Genomic DNA, 22,610 nt, shown 5'->3' on the forward strand with positions numbered 1-22,610 from the left:
AGAGCCCATTCTTCATCCCCTAGATCAGCAAACAGTTAACACTGAAAAAAGTTGGAGCAGGTGAGGATGTGTGAGCAAGGAGCCCTCTTAAGCGTCGCTGGCTGACAGCCATCCCAGTTGCTGACAACGTGTATTCTAGTGATATGAAGGACATTTTAGAAACATACATACCCTCTTCTTCTGTTGGTTTCACAACCAGAAACTGATGCTTTGGCTGCACCAAGATATTTGGTTATTCTTTTAAATATCCCAAATATTAATCTGTAGGGGTATGGCTGAGGAAATTGAGGTGCATTCATCTTTTTGAACTGCTGTGGTGCTATTTAAAAGAGATCTGTTGTCTGATGAGTTGAAAGAAAACTTGTATCATGAAGTGGGTAAAGCAAGTGGTAGAGAAGTGTGTATATTATGATTTGATGTGGGAAACACACACGCACATGCTCACCTACACACATCCCCTCCTCTGCATCTGTCTCTGTATTTTGAATTGCTATTGGAAAACAGCTGACCATATACTATAACATTCACTTGGTTACAAAGGACAGGGGAAAGGAAGGGATGGATACTGAAATATCAAGATTGAGCAAAATGAACTACTATCATTCACTCAAACTTTAAAAATCCTCACAGTTAAGATGTGTAGCTATAGGGGTGGAGAAACCCAAGTGCACTCTTTTCCTTAGATTTCTGCCACTAGAAAGAAATCTCAGACTGCATCAACATGTGGCTGGGAGCAGTCACTGGCTTCAACACCTCTTTGGGGGGAAAAAAAAAAGGAATGCAGCATTCTGCTGCCTTGCAGAGACTCTGCCTGTCCCTTCAGCTTGCTCAGGGAAATAACATGTAGCTTTAAATTTTGCATTTTAAAAGTCAGATGAAGGCTTAAAATAAGCAGCAAGTGTTTTGTGTTAGATCCAGATGTCATCTCGAGCAAGAAACAAAAACGCTTTGATTTTTGAAAAATAACCTTTGACGCCTAAAGAGGCTCTAATAAGTGCTTTTGTTGCAGGATCTTAAAAAATGACTTTCTGTGCAGATGAGAGAGGCAGCCCGGGGAGACTGATGTCCTTTGCTTATCTGTGCAAGGACTGCTGCAGCTGTGATGCCTGCCCAGGTCCCCATCCCCTCCCCACAATGACATGACCACTCTCCCAGGGTCCCCTCTCCCTTCCCCACAATGACATGATCATTCTGCTGTGCACCTTCACTGTTTGTGGCAAAGGGACAAACTCAAGAGCTTTCAGAGAGGAACAGGGTCCCTGTGGTCTTTTTGCATGGCCTTATCAGGGTGCTAATTGATGTCAGTTTCACTGGTGGTAATGGAGATCTGTTAGCAAAAAGAGGACTTTGAAGTTTAAAATCACCACAGATTGGTTCCCCAGAATTTTCATAAGAGGAGGCTCATGGGCCACTAAATGTGCTTCCAAGGAGAACTTCCCAGCTGAACAGGTGCTCAGCCTATATCAGGAGAATCAAACCAGAACCCTAAAACATGATTGTGTTTTTCAGAGAAAACTAAGCCAAGACTTTTTTTCTCTCTCTTGAGAAGGATGATTTCAATCCTCAAGAGATCCTTTCAAATGTTCAAATGGCAGATAACTGAATTTTTTTATAGACAGATGTTTCTGTTAAATGTGCTTGAGGTAATGATGTTTGTTTAGTGTTTGTCTCCAGGGAATGCAGAGTGCTTTACAGACCCTTTCTTCATTATTTTTTAAGGTTTTATTTTTTCCTGATTATATTTTAATCCTGACTATAAATTCTTTTTTCCATTTTTCACACTAGATTGTCTCTAAAATATCTGCTGTTAACCTCATTTCCTACTACTCTCTGCATTTCATGCCATTTCAGACTCTTGAGACAAGCATTCAACACTTTTCCTCTCAGAGTCTCGGGCCTCTTTTTTTTATTTATTTACTATTGTTCATTGCTCTTCCAAACTTTTCCATTTATGATATTTTCATCATATTTCCTCCTCCATGAAGAAAGAATTGCTTGAAACATCTCGTTTTTCTACATAAATATGTCCCTTTTAAAATCTAATTTCAATCATTTATCAATTATAATCTGCCTTGCTCTATGTTGAATCTGAGGAGAAGCTTGCCTAAAATGCACAAGGTTCTGGTTTTGATCCCCAGCACCAAAAAATAAAGTGAATTTTAAAAAAGAAAGAAAGAAAAAAAAGGAAAAGGAAAAGGAAAAAAAAAGTGGCAGGGGTTGGGGGGGTGGACAGAATTGGAGGTAAATATCTCAGTATTTCCACTAATATGAGTCCTGTGTATTGGTACCATGAATCTATCTATTCATAGTAGATTTTATTTTTTCCCCCCGAAAGTTTCTCTTTTCAGTTTTCCATGAATTTGTTAACGTACCCTCTCATGGAAATCATCCTTGAGGAAAAAAAGAATCATGGCCTAAGACAAATGAATCTTTTCCTTTCTTAAGGAAGTGACCATAGGAGACCTTCTTCCCTAGGGTCTCACCTGTAGAAGGGCTATCACAAGCCCCTGTCCTGAAGGGATCATGGTGTTAGGAAATTATGTGGAAAAGCACTGGAGAAACCCACCCACCCATTTTTACACATATATAAACTGAGAATAAGGGACTTAGAAATTTATCCACCACCTCTGGAATACTTAGAGACACATTTAGAATTTCATTTAGAAAACAAGTCACCTAGAAATTTTTTTAAAAATCATTATAGAAGGTGGTTTGGCTGTTCTGGGCAGTGGCAAGCTGATAAAAGCTTAACAACTGGGAGTGAATTGGACAGAGGAAGCCCTGATGGACCTCTATTGTTTGCCAATTTTAAGGTGCTGAGCACTTCCAAGCTACCAACCCAACACCATTGAACAAGGACTTGGGGAGGGTTGAGCACAATCCAGTTGGCTGCCAAGACTGTTAAAGATTATCTGACTTGAGTGAGCAGTCTTTAAGGAGAAGGAGAACCAAGCTAATGCAGTGGATAAAGAACTTCCCCTAAGGAGTTACCACTGAAATTTCAAGGCCCAGCCCAAAGATAAGGGTCTCTGTGAGGCTTTTCCCTAATCTTTTCAGTAGTGATGACTTCTACTCTGAATGCCAAAGTCCTGGTCTATTCCTTATATGAGGGTGATTACCTTAAGCCTAACTTGATATTATTGTCAATAGACAGTGTCTTTCCCATCTAGTCTGTGCTGGAAGGATGTGGCCACATCTTCCTCCTTCATTGTCGGAGAAGCAGGGCAGCAAAGTAGGTGTTGCCCAAGCTCTGGAGTCAGGCTCTCAGTTTCAAATTCTGACATTGTTGTGCTCAGTACCCACTTATCTTGAGATCTCGCAAAAGCTGACAAAACCCTCTGTAGAAATGAGACATTAATTGGGATTCTGTCTCAGAGGTATGGTGATTAATGAGATCACTGGACAAGTTCAGTGCCTAGCACATCTAAGTGCTCACTAAATGTTACCTGGTATTGTTATCTCTAGCACTCAGCCCAGTGCCCAGCACAGTGTTGGTGTGCAGTCATTGCTGATTGGCCTGAATGGATATGAAGCAAAGATATGATCCAGCTAACTTGGTTGTAAGTTGGGAAAGAATGCACTAGAAGAGAACTGTGTGAACAGTTATTGTTGAGGAAATGAGAATGGTGTATCTAATAAGCATCTGTAGATCACAGAATTATGGGATGAGAACCTAGTTTTCCTGCTGTGATATGATGAAAACAGAGTAGGGTAGAATCACCTGTGCCCTCCCTTCACCCCATGCTCTAAACTCTGTCTATAAATACACCATTTGGTTATTGTAATAGCTTTCATAGGCTGTTGTTGATTGAAATATCTCCTTGTCAGGATTGTGCAATTGTGTTTTTAAAAATCTAAATGCTATTCTTTAAGCACAAATACTGATAAATTTTATTCCATTTGGTTCAGTCCATTATTCCAGTTAATTAGTATCTCTCCCAAACTTGCTTCAGCAATACATTATATTTTATATCCCCTCTAACTTTGTGTTGTCTGCAATTTTGTGAGCATGATTCTATTTTGTCCTACAAAACACTAACAGGCCACTTCTAAGAATGGTATCTCCTTACGTTGTCACTAAAGACCTCTTTTCATGTTGGCCTTGGTTCATTAAACAATCTTTTTTTTTCTTTTTGGATGTAGATTTTGAAACTCTTTTCCAACCTATGAAAGTATTCAATAGTCCATGTTGTAGTTCATCTTGTTCACAAGAATGACAGGAGAAACTTTCCCAAAATGCTGTTTGCAAAATCTTTTCTCTGTAGATAGTCTATTAGAAAATAAACGGCAGCTAGAATGTTGCAGTGTGTTCTTGACTAACCCGTGTTAGTTTGTAATACCAACAACATCTGAGTTGAACAAAAGATTCATGAATTAAAATAGTGATATCAAGGTAGATAAGGCCCAATGCACAGACCTGGATCATCCAGGTGAAATGGCTGCACAGCTGAGAGCAGTGAGAGATCATTGAAAAGTTTGAATATAAACTGTACAATGACAAAGTTGTGTTTTCAGAAAGTCATCTGGCAGCAAATCACGATGGACTCTGGGGGAACCTTGTGTAATTTGGCATCTTTCTCAGATAATTCCAGAATGGGATGCTAGACCACTTACTCTGGGCTAGGCTGGTAACAATGAAGGCAGAAAAATAAATTTGGATTTAAAAGGGGAAAAAAGTATCAAAAGTTACTGGTAAGCCAATGTGAGGAGAATTAAAAATAAAATAAAATACTAGTTTAGGGCTTGCTAAGGTTTTTTTTACATTGTTGAACACGCAGAATATATTACTGGTTTGGCCACAGGGGCAGATATGGTTCCTTGGGAATGGAGGTGAACCAACATCATGGATCCCAGGGTGGGTCTCCTCTCTGCCGAGCTCCACTGGAAGAGGGCATTAATATCTGCATGTGTCTCAGAAGCCATTTGGAAATTTCTTCTTTAGAAATAAGTAGTCTTAGCAATAGAAGGAAAAACAGGGAACAAAGCAAGATCAACAGTACAAAGAAGACTACACGGGGAATCCCTACCTTACCATTTCTGTTGGCTTGACTTATGGATTTTCGACTTTATGATGGTACAAAAGCAGAGTACATTCAATGGAAACCATTTAGGATCTCTTTCAGGGCTAGCAATATGTGTACAATATTTTCATTCAACTGGGTAGTGGCAGGGACCTGCAACTCCCAGGCAGCCACAAGAATCACAAGGAGAACTGACCCTGCAGCCTGCTGTACTGCTAAACTCTGATAATCTGTAGGTTAGGGGTATTAAATGCATTCTCAACTTATGATATTTTCAATTTAATGATGAGCTTAATGAAACATAACCCCATTGTAGGGTAAGTTGCAGCTGTATATATAAAGAAAAGCCAAACATTTGGTTCAGTGCATAATTCTGAACAAAGAAGCAAAATTTCATTTACACAGTTGGATGAAAACCAATCCATACCAGGGTTAATGCCAGAGAAAAACTATGCAGGTGCCAAACAGGGCAACCCAGGACACTCAATCACTGTCCATGTTGTAACAATGCAATAAAACAAGGTAGTGGCTACTCAGGCCTAATTTGAATATGGAAATCATCATGTCATGGGACAAACTGGAGAGAGGAGCTAACCACACCTGAGAAGGTGTCAGGTAGAAACCTAAGTGCAGACAAAAGCAGAAACAAAAGAAGGAGTTGGAGTTTTGCATTTATAGAGAAATCCATGCCTATTCACTTGAAAATTTAAGAAGTGCTGTCAATTCGTTGCTTCTTATTGATTTCTGTAGTTAAATAAACTAAGTAGTTTGTAATTCTGGTACCTCACCTTTTTTTTTTTTTTTTTTTGCATTCTGCACAGAGGAAAACATAGGTTGGAAAAATGAAGGGACTTGTGATTCCTAATTCTGGTGATAATTGAAGATGCTAGTTATAGAAAAAATTTAAAAGTGTTCCCTCGTTCTCCATTAAACTCAATGGTACAGCGAGAACAAGAACGTACAACAAAGTCATGTGGATTCTATTGTACAATAGGAATGAATGGCTCTCAAAACTGAACCATTCATTTAATTATGACTAGCAGCAGGATCACCATGTGCATGATTTGGGGGACATCCACCCTTCACTTTAGAGTCACAAGAATGGTACTCCTGGTTATACAGCATACAGCCTGTGTGGCCATATGTGGCAGCTCACAGAGAGACCCATGTGATTCATACCAATGCATTTCTGCATTGACCCATGAGATTATCACCAGCCCAACCATATTCCCTTCTTCAAGTGAGCTGTGTCTATATTCTTTCATCCCAACTTATCATTTTATTCCAGTTCAGATTTATCTAGTTTTCTGCACAGTTCGTCACTGGACCTCCATTACAAACCAAAACACATTCTGCCAGCTCATTTGCTACTGTCACTCTGTTGACCTTTCCAACACTCTTTTCTACTCTCACTATCATGTTCTTTATTATGGTTAAGTTTAAAGAAAAAAAAAAAACTGACAGCCACACAATCCAGAAAATTGGCATGCTCCCTGCACTTGGTACAGGCTTCAGTTTTATTATTCACCATACAGTGTTGTAAACAGTTATTTACATTTCTTACTCCTTCATTCAATATGAGCTTGATAAAGGACAGAATGATGCTGTTTTGAGTTATGGGGCTTAGCAGGGTACCCACCACATAGTGGGTCCTTATTTAATGTTTGGTAAGTGGGTGAGTCAATGAATGTATTGCCTTTCTTGGTTTGGGACACAGTAGTCTCCTTTTGAACATTTGGTTTAAAAGGGATTCTCTCCATTACATACAATGCTTAAATCTGTTTGCCTTCATTGAACAGCTTCCTGGGAAGATTCAGACAGTGCTGCGGGAAACTGTATATGTCATGGCCAGTGGTTTCTGAGTCTTTTCTTTATCCATGTACAGGTGGGGAAGTGGAAAGACAAGTCCCTGCAGATGAAATACTATGTGTGGCCCCGAATGTGTCCCGAGACCGAAGAGCAAGAGGATGACCACCTAAGCATTGTGACGCTGGAGGAGGCTCCATTTGTCATTGTGGAAAGTGTGGACCCTCTAAGTGGAACCTGCATGAGGAACACAGTCCCCTGCCAAAAACGCATAATCTCTGAGTATGGCACCTTCCCCCCAGTGGCTGTGGGTAGCATGAGAGAGTCAAATTTTTTTGCAGTTCTTAGCACCTGGCAGGCCTGGGACCTGCAGCAAGGAATGAATTGGGCACCATGTCCAATTTTCAGCTGCTAATGAACTGTTGAATTGCTGGCAGCCCTGTGGTCTGATGTCTGGTTCTGTCCAAATCATAACCTGAGAGAATGACTGCTAGGCATGCTAAGGTTCTTTGGCCTTTCCTGACCTCAGTGCCTGGGATCTCAAGGTTATAAAGATTTAGGTTTATTCTTGGTATTGAACTATATTTTCTTGGGCCACCATATCCCCAAATTTTGATATTTAGAACCATTTCTGAAAATAGGTCAAACTAATCTATGTTGTTACGAGTCAGGATAATGGTTTTCTTTGGTGAGGGTAGGAAGTGCCTGGAAGGGAGAAAAAGAAGCCTTTTAGTGGTAACTTTTCTGTACCTGGATTCAGGAGCTGGCTGAAAGGGTGAATTTGGTGTATGAAAATTCACAGAACTGAGCCCTAAGGATATGTACTCTTTCCTGATGTGTATTGTACTTCAAAGGAACATTAAAATTTGTGAGAAAGCACGGCCCAATGTAATGAGATAATGAGAATATTGCAGTTCTGGGATCTGGTTTATTTCCTCACTCAGGTTTGATATAAATTGTGCTGTGAAGGGTGACCTGCTTTAGAATTGGAGTTTTAATGACAAAGAATAATACTGTGCTTCTTGTACAAAACCTTGCTTTTGTTTTTCGTTTCTTTAACTGGCTAGGAATAAAACAGATGAGGAGCCAGGATACATCAAAAAATGCTGCAAGGGGTTCTGTATCGACATCCTTAAGAAAATTTCTAAATCTGTGAAGTTCACCTATGACCTTTACCTGGTCACCAATGGCAAGCATGGGAAGAAAATCAACGGCACCTGGAATGGTATGATTGGAGAGGTGAGTGTCCGAAAGTAAGGGCCAATTCCATTTTTCATTAATTTTATTTCATGGAAACACTTTTTTTTAATCGATTTTATTTTTTAAATACACGACAATGGAATGCATTACAATTCTTATTACACATATAAGGGCTCATTTTATGAATTTTGTAAAATATGAAGTGGTAAAGAGAATGCACTGTTCCCACTGTAAGAAGAAATTCACTGATGGGCCGTGAGTATTTCCCTCAAAGTGGCCCTTGCCTTCCTGGGTATTCTAACCAGAACTTGGTGTCTTTCTCCTCAGGTGGTCATGAAGAGGGCCTACATGGCAGTGGGATCGCTCACCATCAATGAGGAGCGGTCAGAGGTGGTTGACTTCTCTGTACCCTTCATAGAGACTGGCATCAGTGTCATGGTGTCACGCAGCAATGGGACTGTCTCACCTTCTGCCTTCTTAGGTAAATGATGTGTTTGCTGGTGACAGGAATTGGAATAAGGAATAGTTGGAGGAGCACATGGCCAGGTTCTCTCAGTCGGGAGTTGGTTTCCTAATAGGAAACTCATCTGGGGACTTCATTTTGAGGACATCAAAATTGATGATTCTCAAACCTGAAAGCTGAAGACACCCAGAATAATAGAAAGGCATAATGCTGCTTCCTAAGGAAACACTCCTGCATTGGTCATCAGAGGCCTCCATAGGAGTCCTTTTCTTATCATGTAGTCACCATCTGACCTTGAGCAAATTTGCTCCCTCCTGGGACTCAGTTTCCTTAGCCATAGAAGGCACTTCAGCTAGCCTCTCTCTGAGGCTGCTTCCTGCTCTAAAAATTTCTAATTCTGGTTATCATTGAAATACCTATTTATTTTTAATTATCTTCAAGAATTGAGCTCAGTGCTACCAAAAAAAGGTTTTCTGTTGTCACATGAATTTTCTGAGGCTTTTTTCAGCCAGAACTGATCTGATGCTTCCTCCCACCCCAACCCAGCCTTCCCCTTATCATTCTCTACTTCCCCACCCTCCAGCAGCACTTAACTGTCAAAAGCCTTAGATGTGATATAAGACTAGGTGAGATAAGGCCAAGTTTTCAATTATATGAGGTCCTTGGTGAGCTCATATCCCATAATTTTTGCAGGGGCTGTGGAGCAAGGGGGTGGGAAGTTAAATGTCACCTTGAAACAGAACATTGGACTAGAAGACAGGAGCCTGGTTTGGTCCTAAACAAGTTGTAAGCCCTTGGTCAAGTCACAATCACTCCAAGAGATGTGAACATATTTAAAAGGAGGAGAATTGAATAGACAGTGACTGTCATTTCTTTAAGCTCTATCCAAAAAAGAATTAACTCAATTAATGTAACACTAAGTAGAATTATAGGTTCCATAGATTTTATATAAATCATTGAAGTTTCTTAGCTAATCTTCTTATTTGTAGTGGAGCAAATTCTGACTCTGCTGGTTATATGTGCAATGTTATTAGATAATACACAGCATATGCATTAATTCTCATGGCTTCTGGAGACAATTTATTTGCATTTTTCCAATTTGAGGAGATTGGAACATTAAAAGATAAAAACAAAGTACACTCTAATTCTAACCCCGCCAGTAGAGCACTAACCACCGTTTCTGAACTGGAAGAGCCAAATAGCCCTGGAAAGACAAAAATGTTAGGCAAAGTGTGGTATTGTGTGTTTGGAGATGAGAAAGAGTTAGTTGCAGGGTAAGAGAAAACAAAATTTATTCAACACCTAATATGTGATGTGCCAGGTATTAATCATGCATGTTTGGTTATAATAACTCATTGGTACTATAATTATACCCATGTTATGGCTTAGGAAATGGAATCTGAGACAGGGTTAAGTAATTTTCCATAAGTTTCTCAGTCCAAAACTGACAGATCTAGGATTATGTCCAAGTATGTAGCCTTCAGAGCCTGTGTTCTAATCCACATTTGATCATCTCAGAATTCCACCCCTAACCCAGGAACCAGTGTGGCAGGCAGGTTAAGATGCAAAATCATACAGTAGAAATAACATAGACTTTCTGTCTTGAGAACCTCAGTTCATAACCTAACTGCCACTTTCTATGTAAGAACTTGGAAAGGACTTCTATCTCTCATTCTTGGTTTACTCTTCTGTAAAATGGATAAGGTAATCCCAAATGAAATGGTCACTAAAAGAATCATGCATGATAGTAAATGGTGAAAGTGCTTTGTAAATTATAAAGGTTAATATAGGTGTTTGTTGTATTTTTTGGATATAAATTTGCCCTGGGCTTAATGGTGGCAGGGCAGGGGCAGTGGGGAGATCGCAGAATCACAGAGGTGATTCTTTTACTCAGTTATTACCCAATCTTATAAATAGTGAAATCAAGGTGGGATTAGAGTCTATACACTATCATATAGAGGCTTTAAATTTTACCTTCTATGCGTAAGTCTGACTGCCATAGAAAGGTTTTGTATTTCTCAGTGGGTATGTCAAGCTCTGGGGCTTTATCAAGGTTGTTTTTAAATTGATTAAGTGACCAAGCTTTTATAATTCTTTTGGAAGTACAATAGTAAATAGGTTTCAGAGGAAGAAAGGTACTTTCAAAATTTCAGCCATTTTTCCCCTTTCTCAACTTTATCTTTATTAATGATTTGGAAGATGAGGAAAAGAGAATGTTAATTCACTTAGTTATGAGTTTACAATGTGATGTGACAGTTAAAAAGGCCAAAACTATTTTGAGACACATTTGAGAAAATATTGCATCATGGGAAAGAAAAGCAATTGTCCCTTTGTCTCGGTCTTCCAAGAGATGGCTTCTGCAACAGAGCATTTAGTGCCTGGACACCTCTAAGCCAGAGAGAGTTAGCTCACCTAGAAGGAGTTCAACAAAAATGATTAAAGATAGTAAAGAAAACTGTGTACGACATTGTTACTATCTTGCCTGGTCTTGTCCCAACACTGTCACCTGATAATTGGAGATAGATTGTGATTGTGAATCACAACTTATTCAACAACATGTCAACTATTAAATTCCTTCTGTTGCAGATACTGATATTAATGTGGATAGAAGTCAATGTTAACAAATAAAATGTCAAATAAAATCTATCAGCTGGCCAGTGTATCCCAAAGTTTTGGTGACACATACCTATAATCCCCGTGACTTGGGAGGCTGAGGCAGGAGAATTGCAAGTTCAAAGCCAACCTTGGCAACTTAATGAGACCCTGTCTCAAAACAAAAAATGAAAAAGTGCTGGGGCAGTGGCCCAGTAATAGGGTGACCCTGGATTCAATATTCAGTAGCACAAATAAATAGAAAAAAAAAACACATCAAAATGGGTTGAAAAATTAAATCTAGATGGAAAATTTAAGAGGAGTGATACAATGGGGTAGAGAGGATGGTTATTATTGTACATAATTATTATTGAATTAATTCAACTCTGAAATAGTAGCTAAGTCTGTGGAGAATTAATTTGGCTGCAAGTCTCAGAAGCACTGGGGAAGGATTTGGCGGGCCTCCCCTTTGTGGTATGGACACATAGATGAAAACGTAAACCAAGCCAGTCCAATATGATTCACTTGTAGCATATAGCATATACCATACCTCTTCCAATTATACCTTTTACCGAAAGACAGAGATATGGATCCAATAGTAGCAGAAACTATCTCTACAACCATTAGACGGTCCAAGAGCTTGAGGCTGTGTTCCTCCTGTGCTTGGAAGAAAGCAATCTTGACGTGCTGATCTGGGGGATAGATCTGTCCAGGCATGTTTGATTTCTCCCTAAACCAGTCCCTGGATCACGAAGGCATACAGCACACTTTGTTTCTTGTTCTCCCCAAATATTTGTTTGCATGACCAAGTGAAATAATTAGCCTCCGTTTGTTCTGTTTTGACCTTGAGCACTGTTTTCTTTCCCTTCCCAGAGCCATTCAGTGCTGACGTATGGGTTATGATGTTTGTGATGCTGCTCATCGTCTCAGCCGTGGCCGTTTTTGTCTTTGAGTACTTCAGCCCTGTGGGTTATAACAGGTGCCTCGCTGATGGCAGAGGTAAGGCCAGCTGGAACCAGTATTTTTCTTTGTTCTTCTGGTTTGTAATTCCAATTCTCCTTACCCCTGATTCTTCCCTGATCCATATTCTTCCTAGTTTTTCCATTTCTGGGGAAAAAAAAAAAAGTCCCTCAGTCTTCTAGATCACCAAGCTGGTGACACTTTAGAAATACGCCAGATAAGATGCTAGTTTGAATTTCTGTGTCCCCCTTATGGTTCACATCATTTCTAAGCCCAGTTCTACCCCTAGGTAAATGCAAGGGAAGAGTGATAGTAGAGGTGGGTACTCTGAAAGTGAAACGGGAAGCTTTCGATGACTTTAGGCTGTGGACAGTCTGTTGGAACAGATGTAACTAACAAGACAGATTGTACACACTTATTAAGGACAGGAAAAATAGGTTGCCCCAAGGTAAATGCAGGTGGTTGTGACTGGCAGAGTTCCTCAGAGCCAAAGGATCACTACTGAGGTACAATATCTCTCAAGCATATGGTCCTAGATCAACATCCCTTGCCAGGGAGCATAGGAGTTGGATGTGTGGAATGAAATGGGCAGAGTAGACCAATTTTCACCCATAGCTACAGTGGACGGGGGCAGGGGGCAATTTCCTAGGTAGGTAGTTCCACAGATGAGAGAGCTACCCAGATGTTTGAAGCACATAAACTTTTTCAAAGTTTGCTAGATTTCCAAAGGAGGACACGGGATTCCTGTAAATAGCTCTTCTGAAGCTTCCTGAGAACCCCAGGATTAAGAAATAGTCTATCTTCTCTGAGTTTTATCCTTCTAGAATGTGTCTGCTAACCTGGAATTTTATACTCGAAGAGGAAAGTTTCTTAAGAAGGATTCCCTTTGGGGCACTTAAAAGACAAAGATGTTTGGACCTCACTTTCTGATTCACTCAGTCTAGGATGGAGCTTCAACCCTTCTGTTTCAAAATAGTGGATCTCTGCTTTGGACTCTGAACCATGTTCGGCCAGAGGAAGGAGAAGTTGTGCTCCCTTTGTGTACAATGTGCCAAAATGCATTCTACTGTTATGTATAACTAACTAGAACAAATTAAAAAAATAAATTAAATTTTAAAAAATATAATACCCAACCTATACCAATTTAATAAGAATCACTGGAGGTGGATTTCAGGCAACCAAATTTTATAAAAGTTTCCATTATGCTTCTGTTGAATTCACAGTCCAGGATGTGAATCAGCACTTCACTGACATATTTCAAGTGTAAACCTACCTTTTGAGTTGGTTTATGTATTCTGGGGTGGAAATCTCCATGTCTTCACACAGTGGTACAATCAGTGGTGACAATCACTTGTGCTAAAGGGCCATTCAGAAGCCATGATCTGCCCAGCCTGGTAAAGAAAACGTCTGAGAATCACATGAGTATGTAGTTAGGTTGACAATGTCAATAACTAAAGTTCATGTGCCCTCTCATTCTTAGGTGGGGAGAAAACAGAAGGTAAAAATCCAGATTTACTATACTCAGAGCAAGAACTTACAATGACTCACTTTATAATAAGCTGTTTGTCTTCACAAAGGAATTCAGTACAGTGCCACTTTAAATATCAAGAGCATTTTACAATTTAAAAACTTTGGTTATAAATGACTTTCCAGTTACATATCTGTTTCAATAAATAGGGTCCACATGCACAGATGTGCATGCACTGTTAGATATCAGATTTAACATGTGTAGTCCCTGATGATGTAGTTGGCTGAGCAGATGCCATCAGGAACACAGAAAACATCATAAGACCTGTGTTAGTATGTCATAAAATTGTGCAGGCAGATGTTGGTTTCTACAGTGGAAAGAGCCACGTTGTCTGCATGGAGATCCAGATAACAGGCAAGATTTTACCCTCATTAAGCAGAGCTAGCATAGAAGCCACCATACATTCATGGACAGATACCCTGGTACTATCTGTGAAAAGAGCAGGTGGAGGGAAGTCAAAGACAGCTATCTGCCTTCAGATGCAGGTGGCCAGGCGGAAGTTGATGACTTCCTTCCTAATGTTCTTGTGCACAGAAGCTACTACTATAGGAAATTGGCTGGGAAGTGTTGACATTGGAGTAGGGTCGAGTCTGTCTTTGAAATATTGAATGCTAACTGCTAGAGGTTGAAGGATAATCAGCAAAAAGTCCATTCAAAAATCATCCAATATGAATGTGCATAGACTCAGAGGAGGCTTATGACAATGGTTAGAAAAAGACCTCATATAATTATTGCTAATGTTTGGGAAGTTAAAATGCTTCCTTGGTAGATACAAATATACAAGTTAGGAAAAAATGATCACAATGACCCAAATGTGACCATAGTGGCACAGTTAGCCTTTGTTACTCAGTTTCCACATAATTCTGATGGTCTTGGGTATGAAGGCAGGAACACAGTTGGAGAAAGATCCACCACACACCCTAGAGCCCTGGTTTCTCTCTTAAGGACCCTCTTCTGCCCTCCTGGGGTTCCCCAAAAAAGAGAGAAACAGACTCTCAAATTATAAAGGTTCAGTCTTAAGGGAGGGGCTACCCTGCTCTTAGCAGAGACTTTCCAGCTCTGTGTACTTGTAGGTTGAAATACAACTAGTGATTCTGGCTTAACTTTGTGTCTGCATTGTTTTGTTCTGCCAGAGCCAGGCGGCCCATCTTTCACCATCGGCAAAGCTATTTGGTTACTCTGGGGTCTAGTGTTCAACAACTCTGTACCTGTGCAAAACCCGAAGGGGACCACCTCCAAGATCATGGTGTCAGTGTGGGCCTTCTTTGCTGTCATTTTCCTGGCCAGCTACACTGCCAACTTAGCTGCCTTCATGATCCAAGAGGAATATGTGGACCAGGTTTCTGGCCTGAGTGACAAAAAGGTAAGAGGCCCATTTGAAACCTTCCATCTTTCCTTCGATCCTGTTCTCATGTACCTGTTAATTTTCTAAACCTTTAGAATCGATAGTTCTTTCTTTTGTTTTCTTAAATTGTGACACAGGAGCAGAAATCAGTTTCCCTACTGAAATAATATTACTCTGTGTGTACCTCCTGATTTGTAAAAGGTTGTCACAAGTACACCCTGGGCTGCAAATAAGGGGCTTGGTATGTTAGTGGTTTTTTGAATACATGGTACCTCTTTCGGATGCAGTTGGGTGGCCCACCAGCTCAGGGCTGCCTATTTGATGTGTTATTAGAGGGCCGCCCCTGTGTACCCACACTGAGGGGACTAGAGCATTATGGCCTCATTTTCTTCCCAGTGGTATTTGGCTGTGGGCTCTCCCTTTGTTCTTCCACACACTTGTGTGTTCCTAGGGCTGAGCTGGAGGGTTGTTCACATTGTGTCTTGCAGGGAAATAACTGCTATTTAACTTGATGATTGCCCCTGTGTGATGTCGATGAATGGGTTGCCCCATACCAATTGTAGGCCTCCCTGCAGGCCCGTACAGTTGAGAAAAGAAGGGATCTATCTGCTGGTCTCCATCTTTTCTGTATGATGATGTACAACATGTTCTAAATGCATCTGACCCTCCAGATCTGCCTGAAGCATCTCAGTTTCCATGGAAGGAAGATCTGTTCCCAGAAACCATGATAATTAGGATGGTCTAAGACTAGCCATCAGAGATGCCTTTATGGAGTGTATGGAAAAGTTCATGGCCAAAACAATTTTGGAGACTATCACAACAAATTTCCTACTCTTAGTTTCCTTGAGATTTAGAAAATGACTTCTCACTCTCATTGGCAAAATGAAGTTATAGATAGATGTGCTTTAGACCAATAGGTAATGTTTTATTTCATGCATTGGGTTTCCCCAGATAAAACCCTAAACACTTCAGCAAATCACTGCAGAAAGGATACTTTGGGGCCCAAAGTATCTATTCAAAGCTCTATTCATCAAGAATACTCAAAAGCATATAGGGAAGACAAATGGCTTCTTGAGTGAATATATATATATATATATATATATATATATATATATATATATATATATATATGTATGCATAGAGATAGATATACATATATGTATGTATGCGTATTCATATACACATGTGTGTATGTATAGATCTGTCATTCATTATGTTTACCATTTCATGCTATCTCTTTATCTGATTTGTCTTCCTTTTTAGTTTCCTTTCTTATTTTAACAATACTCTCCTGTATTTCCTTCTCCCTGTTTTTAGGGTTTCATATATTTCCCTTATCCAAGCCACTATTTTTTATACATTAATTCTTTTTCTTCTTCTTCTTCTTCTTCTTCTTATTATTATTATTTTATTGATTCTGTTATTATTTCCCATTTTTAAACTTTTCTCTCTTATTATTCCATCATCAACATCCTTTGCCATTATGATCCTAAGTAAAATTCGAGTTAGACACCTTCTCCCCTTGTTACAGCCACCTTTTTGACAATTTCTATAACCCAGGCACTAGCGGAGCTAAGAATACCTACTTCCTCAGAGCTCAGTACTTGGTGTGGTTCAGAAAGGTGGACCACGTCTACCCTAAAACACAGTTGTGGCAGAGGTTTGCAGAAGCCCAGCCCCATTTGTAGATTTTTCAGGGATATACAGAATGTTCACATTGTGACATGGCTGAAGGGTAGTGGAATAGGTACCCACACCTTAATGTGGCAATGTTTGGCAAGACCGTGTCACTGTGTGTCAACATGGCAGAGGTGTGGTAGACCTCAGCCTTCCTTGGGGCTCTGTATTATTAAATGGGAACATTTGTCACAATGTTGTGATTTTTTATCCCAACGATTTCTTCAAATATCTTGAAACATTGGGCAGAACACTGTATTTGTGTTTTTCATACCCTCATGGGCCACCCAGCAACAAGGGAATCCATTTCTATGTGAACTAAGTGTAACTGGGATAGAAGGAGATTGTTTTCCTTTCTATGGATTGGAAGGAATTTATCTTCCGAGGCTGCTCACAGCTGAGAGGATGGCATTTGTTTGTTGTCCACATCATGTCATTATGTTCTGAAAAATTGGATCCTGCCAGTTCTTTTATAGTAAAGATAGCTGTGTTTGCTGACTTTTCTGCCCTGGAATGACTTTCAGGGCCTTTAGAAGTGTACCCCAGTTCTCTAGTGTCCTTGGCTAATGCAAAGGTTCCTGCATCCTGCATCCAAGGCATCCTCAGCTCCTCCTTTTTCCTGACCATGCCTCTATCTGTGCATCTGGACAGGAGGGTTTTCTCCCCTGTTCTTGCTCGCCAAACTCCTGCTGAAACTTCAAGACTCAAACTAAAGATCGCTTCCTTTGTGGAGCTTTCCTTGGCCCATCTGAATGGCTAGTCACTTTCTCCTCTGCCATGCAAATATTCATACTTTATTATTACACTTGTTTCCATATTCTTTTGTTATAATCCATGGACCTGTACTTGATGGTATTTCCCTCTCTCTAACTGTGAGTTCCAGAAAGTCAATGACCATAACATGGTCATCATTAAAATTATAAAGCAAAATTCTATAGGGAGAGAAGCAGAGAAGGGATATGCGCACAGACGTCTCCTGTGTCAACTGCGGGCTCGGCATTATAGGCAGAGAAAGCAAGGAGACAGCAAGAACCCTTTCACAGCTGTTTAATTTGAAAATGATTGAAAATGGTTATCCGATATACTTCAGAACTTTGCAAATGACAAAATAGTAAAATGTAAGCATCCTACCAGAAAGTATCAACATAATTTACATAATTATAGAAAACACTTAAGTAACTAATGACATATAACTGCATATTAGTGTCAGGAACAGTTATATAAATCAGAAGGAGAGTATTTTGAAAGTCTACTTATAATGTCAAAATTTGTATTAGTTTTATTTCAAAACACCTAAGGAAAATGAAATCTTAGGACTGGCATGGTATGCATGAGAAGAAGTATATTCTATGAATTTAGAAAAAGAAAGATAATACAGACACTGAAACAATAGTGTTGAGAATAGAAATGAGATGATTTTGAAGACTGTCTTCAATGTAATTACGTTTTCATCAAGCAAAGTAACATTTACAATGAAGAAATGTTCTAATATTTGGTATGACTATCAAAGATGACTTATCTTCTATATAATTTATATCAGATGACAAATATCTTGAGAGATGATGAAAAGATATTTGTAGCCATTCGATTTATATAGCTTTAAAAAAAACTGTCTTCAATTTTTTTTTTTTGGTCAAAAAAATGTATTGAGATTTTATTTATGTTAAGGTAAAAGCCAGAATGTCCAGAGTTAAATTTCCATGAAAGCTTGATTCTGTGCTCCTTGTTTTCTGGATGGCTTCCATTTAAAATTATTACATTACATGCCATATCTAAGGGGTGCAAGTCCTAATATTTAGCAGCCCTACTGTACATTTGTTCGATGAGCTGCTCCAGTGGCAGGAGGGTATAAGGAAGGTGGTGACCTCTTTCTTCTCTGCATAAAGAGTCCACAATGCTGATCCTCATGTTTCTCACCTATCCAGATGGACTTCTCATTTTGCAGTCTGCCAACCACAGTATGAAGGGGAAAGACCTTGGCCAGGTGATGGAGGGGAATGTGTTTACTGGGCACCGGATACATAAACTATGTCACTTGTGTGTTATTTGTATAATCTTCATAAAGATGTAATTATTCCCATTTTTACAAATAAGGGCACTAAGTCTCTGAAAAACTTAGTAATTTCCCTAAAGTCACATATTATCAAGTGACAGAGCCAAGGTATCTTTGGCTCTAAAATCATTCTGCCAGAATGTTTCTCTTTGAGCTAATTCCAGATAGAGTTATGACATAGCTAAAGATTGGGATCAACACTCTTGCCCCTGCTTTCTTACTCAATTCTCTACCCTCTCATTTAATTGCATTTTGGCTCCACTTAACCTAACCCTATTACTCCTAATCATTATTATTTTTTTAATGTAACTTCAACAATAATATCTTAGCTAATATTTTTCAGCTCTTATAGACAAGGCATAATGCCAAATGAATTATTGCATAGATTATCTTATATAATGATGCTATTATTATCTTTATTTGAAATGAGGCCACTGAAGCATAGAGAAATTAAGTATTTTGCCCTTATGATGTTCCTGGCTGCTGCTACCCCTAAACAATGTGCTACTCTATTTGGATTCCAGTGCTTTCCCCAGTTAAATTGCCTTTCTTTACCCTCCTCTATACCTCGTAGGAGCTTAACTAGTTAAATGCTTTTTCTGTGTTAAATAGTTAGCTCTCTAATTAATTGAGTTATAATAGATAATATTCTAACAGTCTTTTAGGGGAATTACTTTAAATAGGCAATAATTGTGATTTCCACCACTTGGATAGGTTAATGACTTTCAAATTGATTTTAGTCTGGGCACAGAGTAACCCTGTCCTTAAGCTTCCATTGGGTGATGGGACATGGCATTGCCAGAAGAGAGAGGGTGAGTTGTAGGGTCATTTGTAGAGTCAGTGGGGCCAGAGAATGAAGGAGCCCTGCAGGGAGGCAGGGGCAGCTATAGCCACAGAAGGTTTGCTGTCCCACAACCAGGCTCTCACGGGTATCTGCTGACATCCTACATCATACATTTGGACCACCATTGTGACAACCAAACTGTATTTGCAGTTCTTTCCCTCAAAGAACTAGAGGAAACTTTTCAATATCCACAAACTCTCATGAGTTCAAAGAGGGCAGCCATCATCTACAGTCAGGATGACCATGGAACATCTAAAGGAGGACCCCATGGCTTTTCTAAATAACAATTATTCTTGGTTTCTGAGAAGTCCCAGAAGGTCTGAAAGTCACTTTTGATCCTTTGGGGATACAGGTATGTGTTGTAGTTTAAGTGGCCCATCCAAAGCTCATGTTGAATTGCCCGTGTCAAGATAGGGGACCTTTGAGAGGTGATTAGGTTATGAGGGTAGAGCCCTCATGAATGGGTTAGTGTCACCATCTCAGAAGTGGCTTAGTTAGGACAGCTGTGACTCTGTTACAAAAGTGAGTCGAGCTTCCTCAGCTCTCTTGCTCCCCTTTCAGTGCCTTTTCTGTAGTGAGCGCGGGCTTCCTCACCACTTGATGCCCTTTGCCATGTTTTGATGCAGCACGAAAGCCCTCACCAGATGCTGATGCCATGCCCCTGGACTTCCCAGCCTTCAGAACTGTGAGAAATAAATTTCTTTTCTTTATAAATTACCCAGCCTGTGGAATTCTGTTAAAAGAACATGAAATGGACTAAGTCAGCAGGGTATGAATTTTAAATCAACATACAAATAAGTAAGTCAATATGCATTCCAGAGAAAAAAATAGTCTGGTGATATATATATATTTATACCACTACTACCCTGAAGTTTTTGGATGGTATTCAAGCATTTGTGAGGAAGTAAGGCCATGCTTTCCATTGTACAAATGTATTTTCCTTGCCCTATTAACTTTAGGCTTGAAGCCAGCAGGAGATAGCTAACCTCAAACCCAATCTGTCACATACTGGTTCTGGCCCAGACCGTCTTGGTCAAACCATTGGATACTGGCCTAAAAATAGTTGAACAGGGAAGCAGCAGACATGATTATCTAGCCAGGGCACTAGCAATGAGGGCCTGGGTTGAGCAAACTGGGAGGGTATGATTCATGTGTGGGAGTCCTCTGAGGCTGTCGAGCAACTAGTCCTCTTGTAACAGCTGATCAGTAGCAGGTCTGGAGGAAATGGCAGGAGAGTAAAAGTCCCCAAATCCTCAGAGCATATAGGGTACAGAATATACATGGGTGGGAAGGGACACCTGTTTGGCAGAGCCAACGTGACCCTTTACATGAACTGCTATCCCTGTACGTTACCTGCCTCCTTCCCGCCAAGGTGCAGCCAAGGAGACGTTCATCTAAATGGATCCAGAATAAACCCAGATCGGTCCATTAGAACCAGCTTAAATAAAATCTCTGATTTTATTTAAGCATGGGTTACAGATACCCTTGGACCTTAATTCCTGAATTCATCTTAACTAGGACAGGAAATCCCTAACCAACACTTGATGGGGACTAGCAGTGGTCACTCTCCAATCCTAGGCTGCCAATGATCCAATATTGACAACGAGGCTCCCAACAGGGATCCAGGGACTCTTTTACTTCTGTTTTTTGTTGTTGTTGTTAGCCTGCACACCCTCTTCGCCTCCTAACATCCAGACTTTTCATATGGGATTCCTCATTCTGAGCTCTGCTATTCTATTGGGTCCTGTAGCAGATTGAAAAGTGACACCTAAAAAATACATTCACTTCCTAACCTTTAGAACTTGTGAAGGTTGACTGTTTTGGGGAGTGGGGGGAGGAGGATCTTTGCGGATGTCATTAAGATCTCAAGGTGAGATCTTCCTGGATTATCAGGGTGGATGTTCAATCCAATGACATGGCAGAGAGATCTGACACAGAAAAGGAGAAAACCCACAGAAGAGAAGGCCATATGAAGGCAGCAGCAGAAATTGGGCGGATACAGGCCCTGGGAACAGCCTGGAGCCACCAGAAGCTGGAAGAGCCAAGGGATGGACTGTCCCTTAGACCCTTGGAGGGAGCACAGCTGAGGGGCACCTTGTTTTGGGAAATTACAGTCTTCAGAACTGTGTGAAAATAAAGTTCAGTCTGTGGTAGTTTGCCATGGTGCTCACAGCATGCTGACAAGTCTTCTACAGCTTGTGCTTCAGGCTTGTTATGTTCTTTCTATCCAAGGGCTTCTCCTCATTGACTCAATCCCCTTTCTTGGCCACCAGCCCCATCCTTCTGAAGTGAGTATTTCTTGCAGCAGGATCAACTTCAGTCCTTTTCTGCCTAGAAAACTGATCTACTTTACACTGGAGATTTTTCAGGGAGACACATATCACATGCAGAGGGAATCTTCTTGCTGGTTCATTTTAGGGAGACTGTGAAAAACTCAAGTGTCCTTTTGTGCTCCTTTTCACTGTGTCCTTGTGCCTGATTGATGCCAGTGTCCCAGATGTGGTGCGCTGCTTGTGTGCACACTTTTCTCACAGCCTTCCATGAGGCCTCTTCCGGGATTATCAAAAGGGGGCTGAGAGCTGGTTTCTGTAAGACATATCACATTCACAATTCCTTTGTGGGGTAAAGAGTGTTGGTGCACCCTTCTCCTCCACTGGATTTTGCCATGTGGTTCATATGACAGAACCGGAGGAAACTCTGTTTGATCATCAGGTACAGGTAACTCTTTTCTCATCAGAGGCAATTGGGTCCTCTGTCTTTTGTAGATGAACATATCTTCTTTGTTACACAGGAAAACACACTCACTCACACACACCCCATTTATCCATCCCACAAAAGTATACAGCAAGATAACTCCGTAAGTAGGAACTTAGCATTGACAGAGCTGTGTGAGGAACACGCTTCCTATGTGCTTAGAACATAAGTTTTACAAAGTGGATCTCAAAAGGTTTGTCTTTCTCACCTGGAAAAAAAGAAGTCAGTTTTATCTCTTTCTGCAGATATTAGATGCTGAAACCATATTTTTGTGAAATGAAATGAAACCAAGGAAGGAATGAGAAGGAGAGAGGGAAAGGGAGAGGACAAGAGAAAAAGGAAGGGAGGGAGGGAGGAGGAGGAGGAG

The 22,610-nt window shown here is 40.2% G+C and overlaps 1 protein-coding gene across 1 annotated transcript in view; it reads left to right on the forward strand.

The window, feature by feature from the left end:
- Window positions 1–22,610, forward strand: part of Grin2b (glutamate ionotropic receptor NMDA type subunit 2B) — a 401,948-nt gene that overhangs the window by 343,572 nt on the left and 35,766 nt on the right. Inside the window, exons 7-11 of the mRNA XM_078015203.1 lie at window positions 6,907–7,109; window positions 7,895–8,066; window positions 8,355–8,508; window positions 11,956–12,081; window positions 14,704–14,933. Of these exons, the coding sequence (XP_077871329.1) occupies window positions 6,907–7,109; window positions 7,895–8,066; window positions 8,355–8,508; window positions 11,956–12,081; window positions 14,704–14,933 (885 nt within the window). The remainder of the gene's footprint in view (window positions 1–6,906; window positions 7,110–7,894; window positions 8,067–8,354; window positions 8,509–11,955; window positions 12,082–14,703; window positions 14,934–22,610) is intronic.

This window comes from Ictidomys tridecemlineatus, chromosome 6 (assembly GCF_052094955.1).
Source record: "Ictidomys tridecemlineatus isolate mIctTri1 chromosome 6, mIctTri1.hap1, whole genome shotgun sequence".
NCBI lineage: Eukaryota > Metazoa > Chordata > Mammalia > Rodentia > Sciuridae > Ictidomys > Ictidomys tridecemlineatus.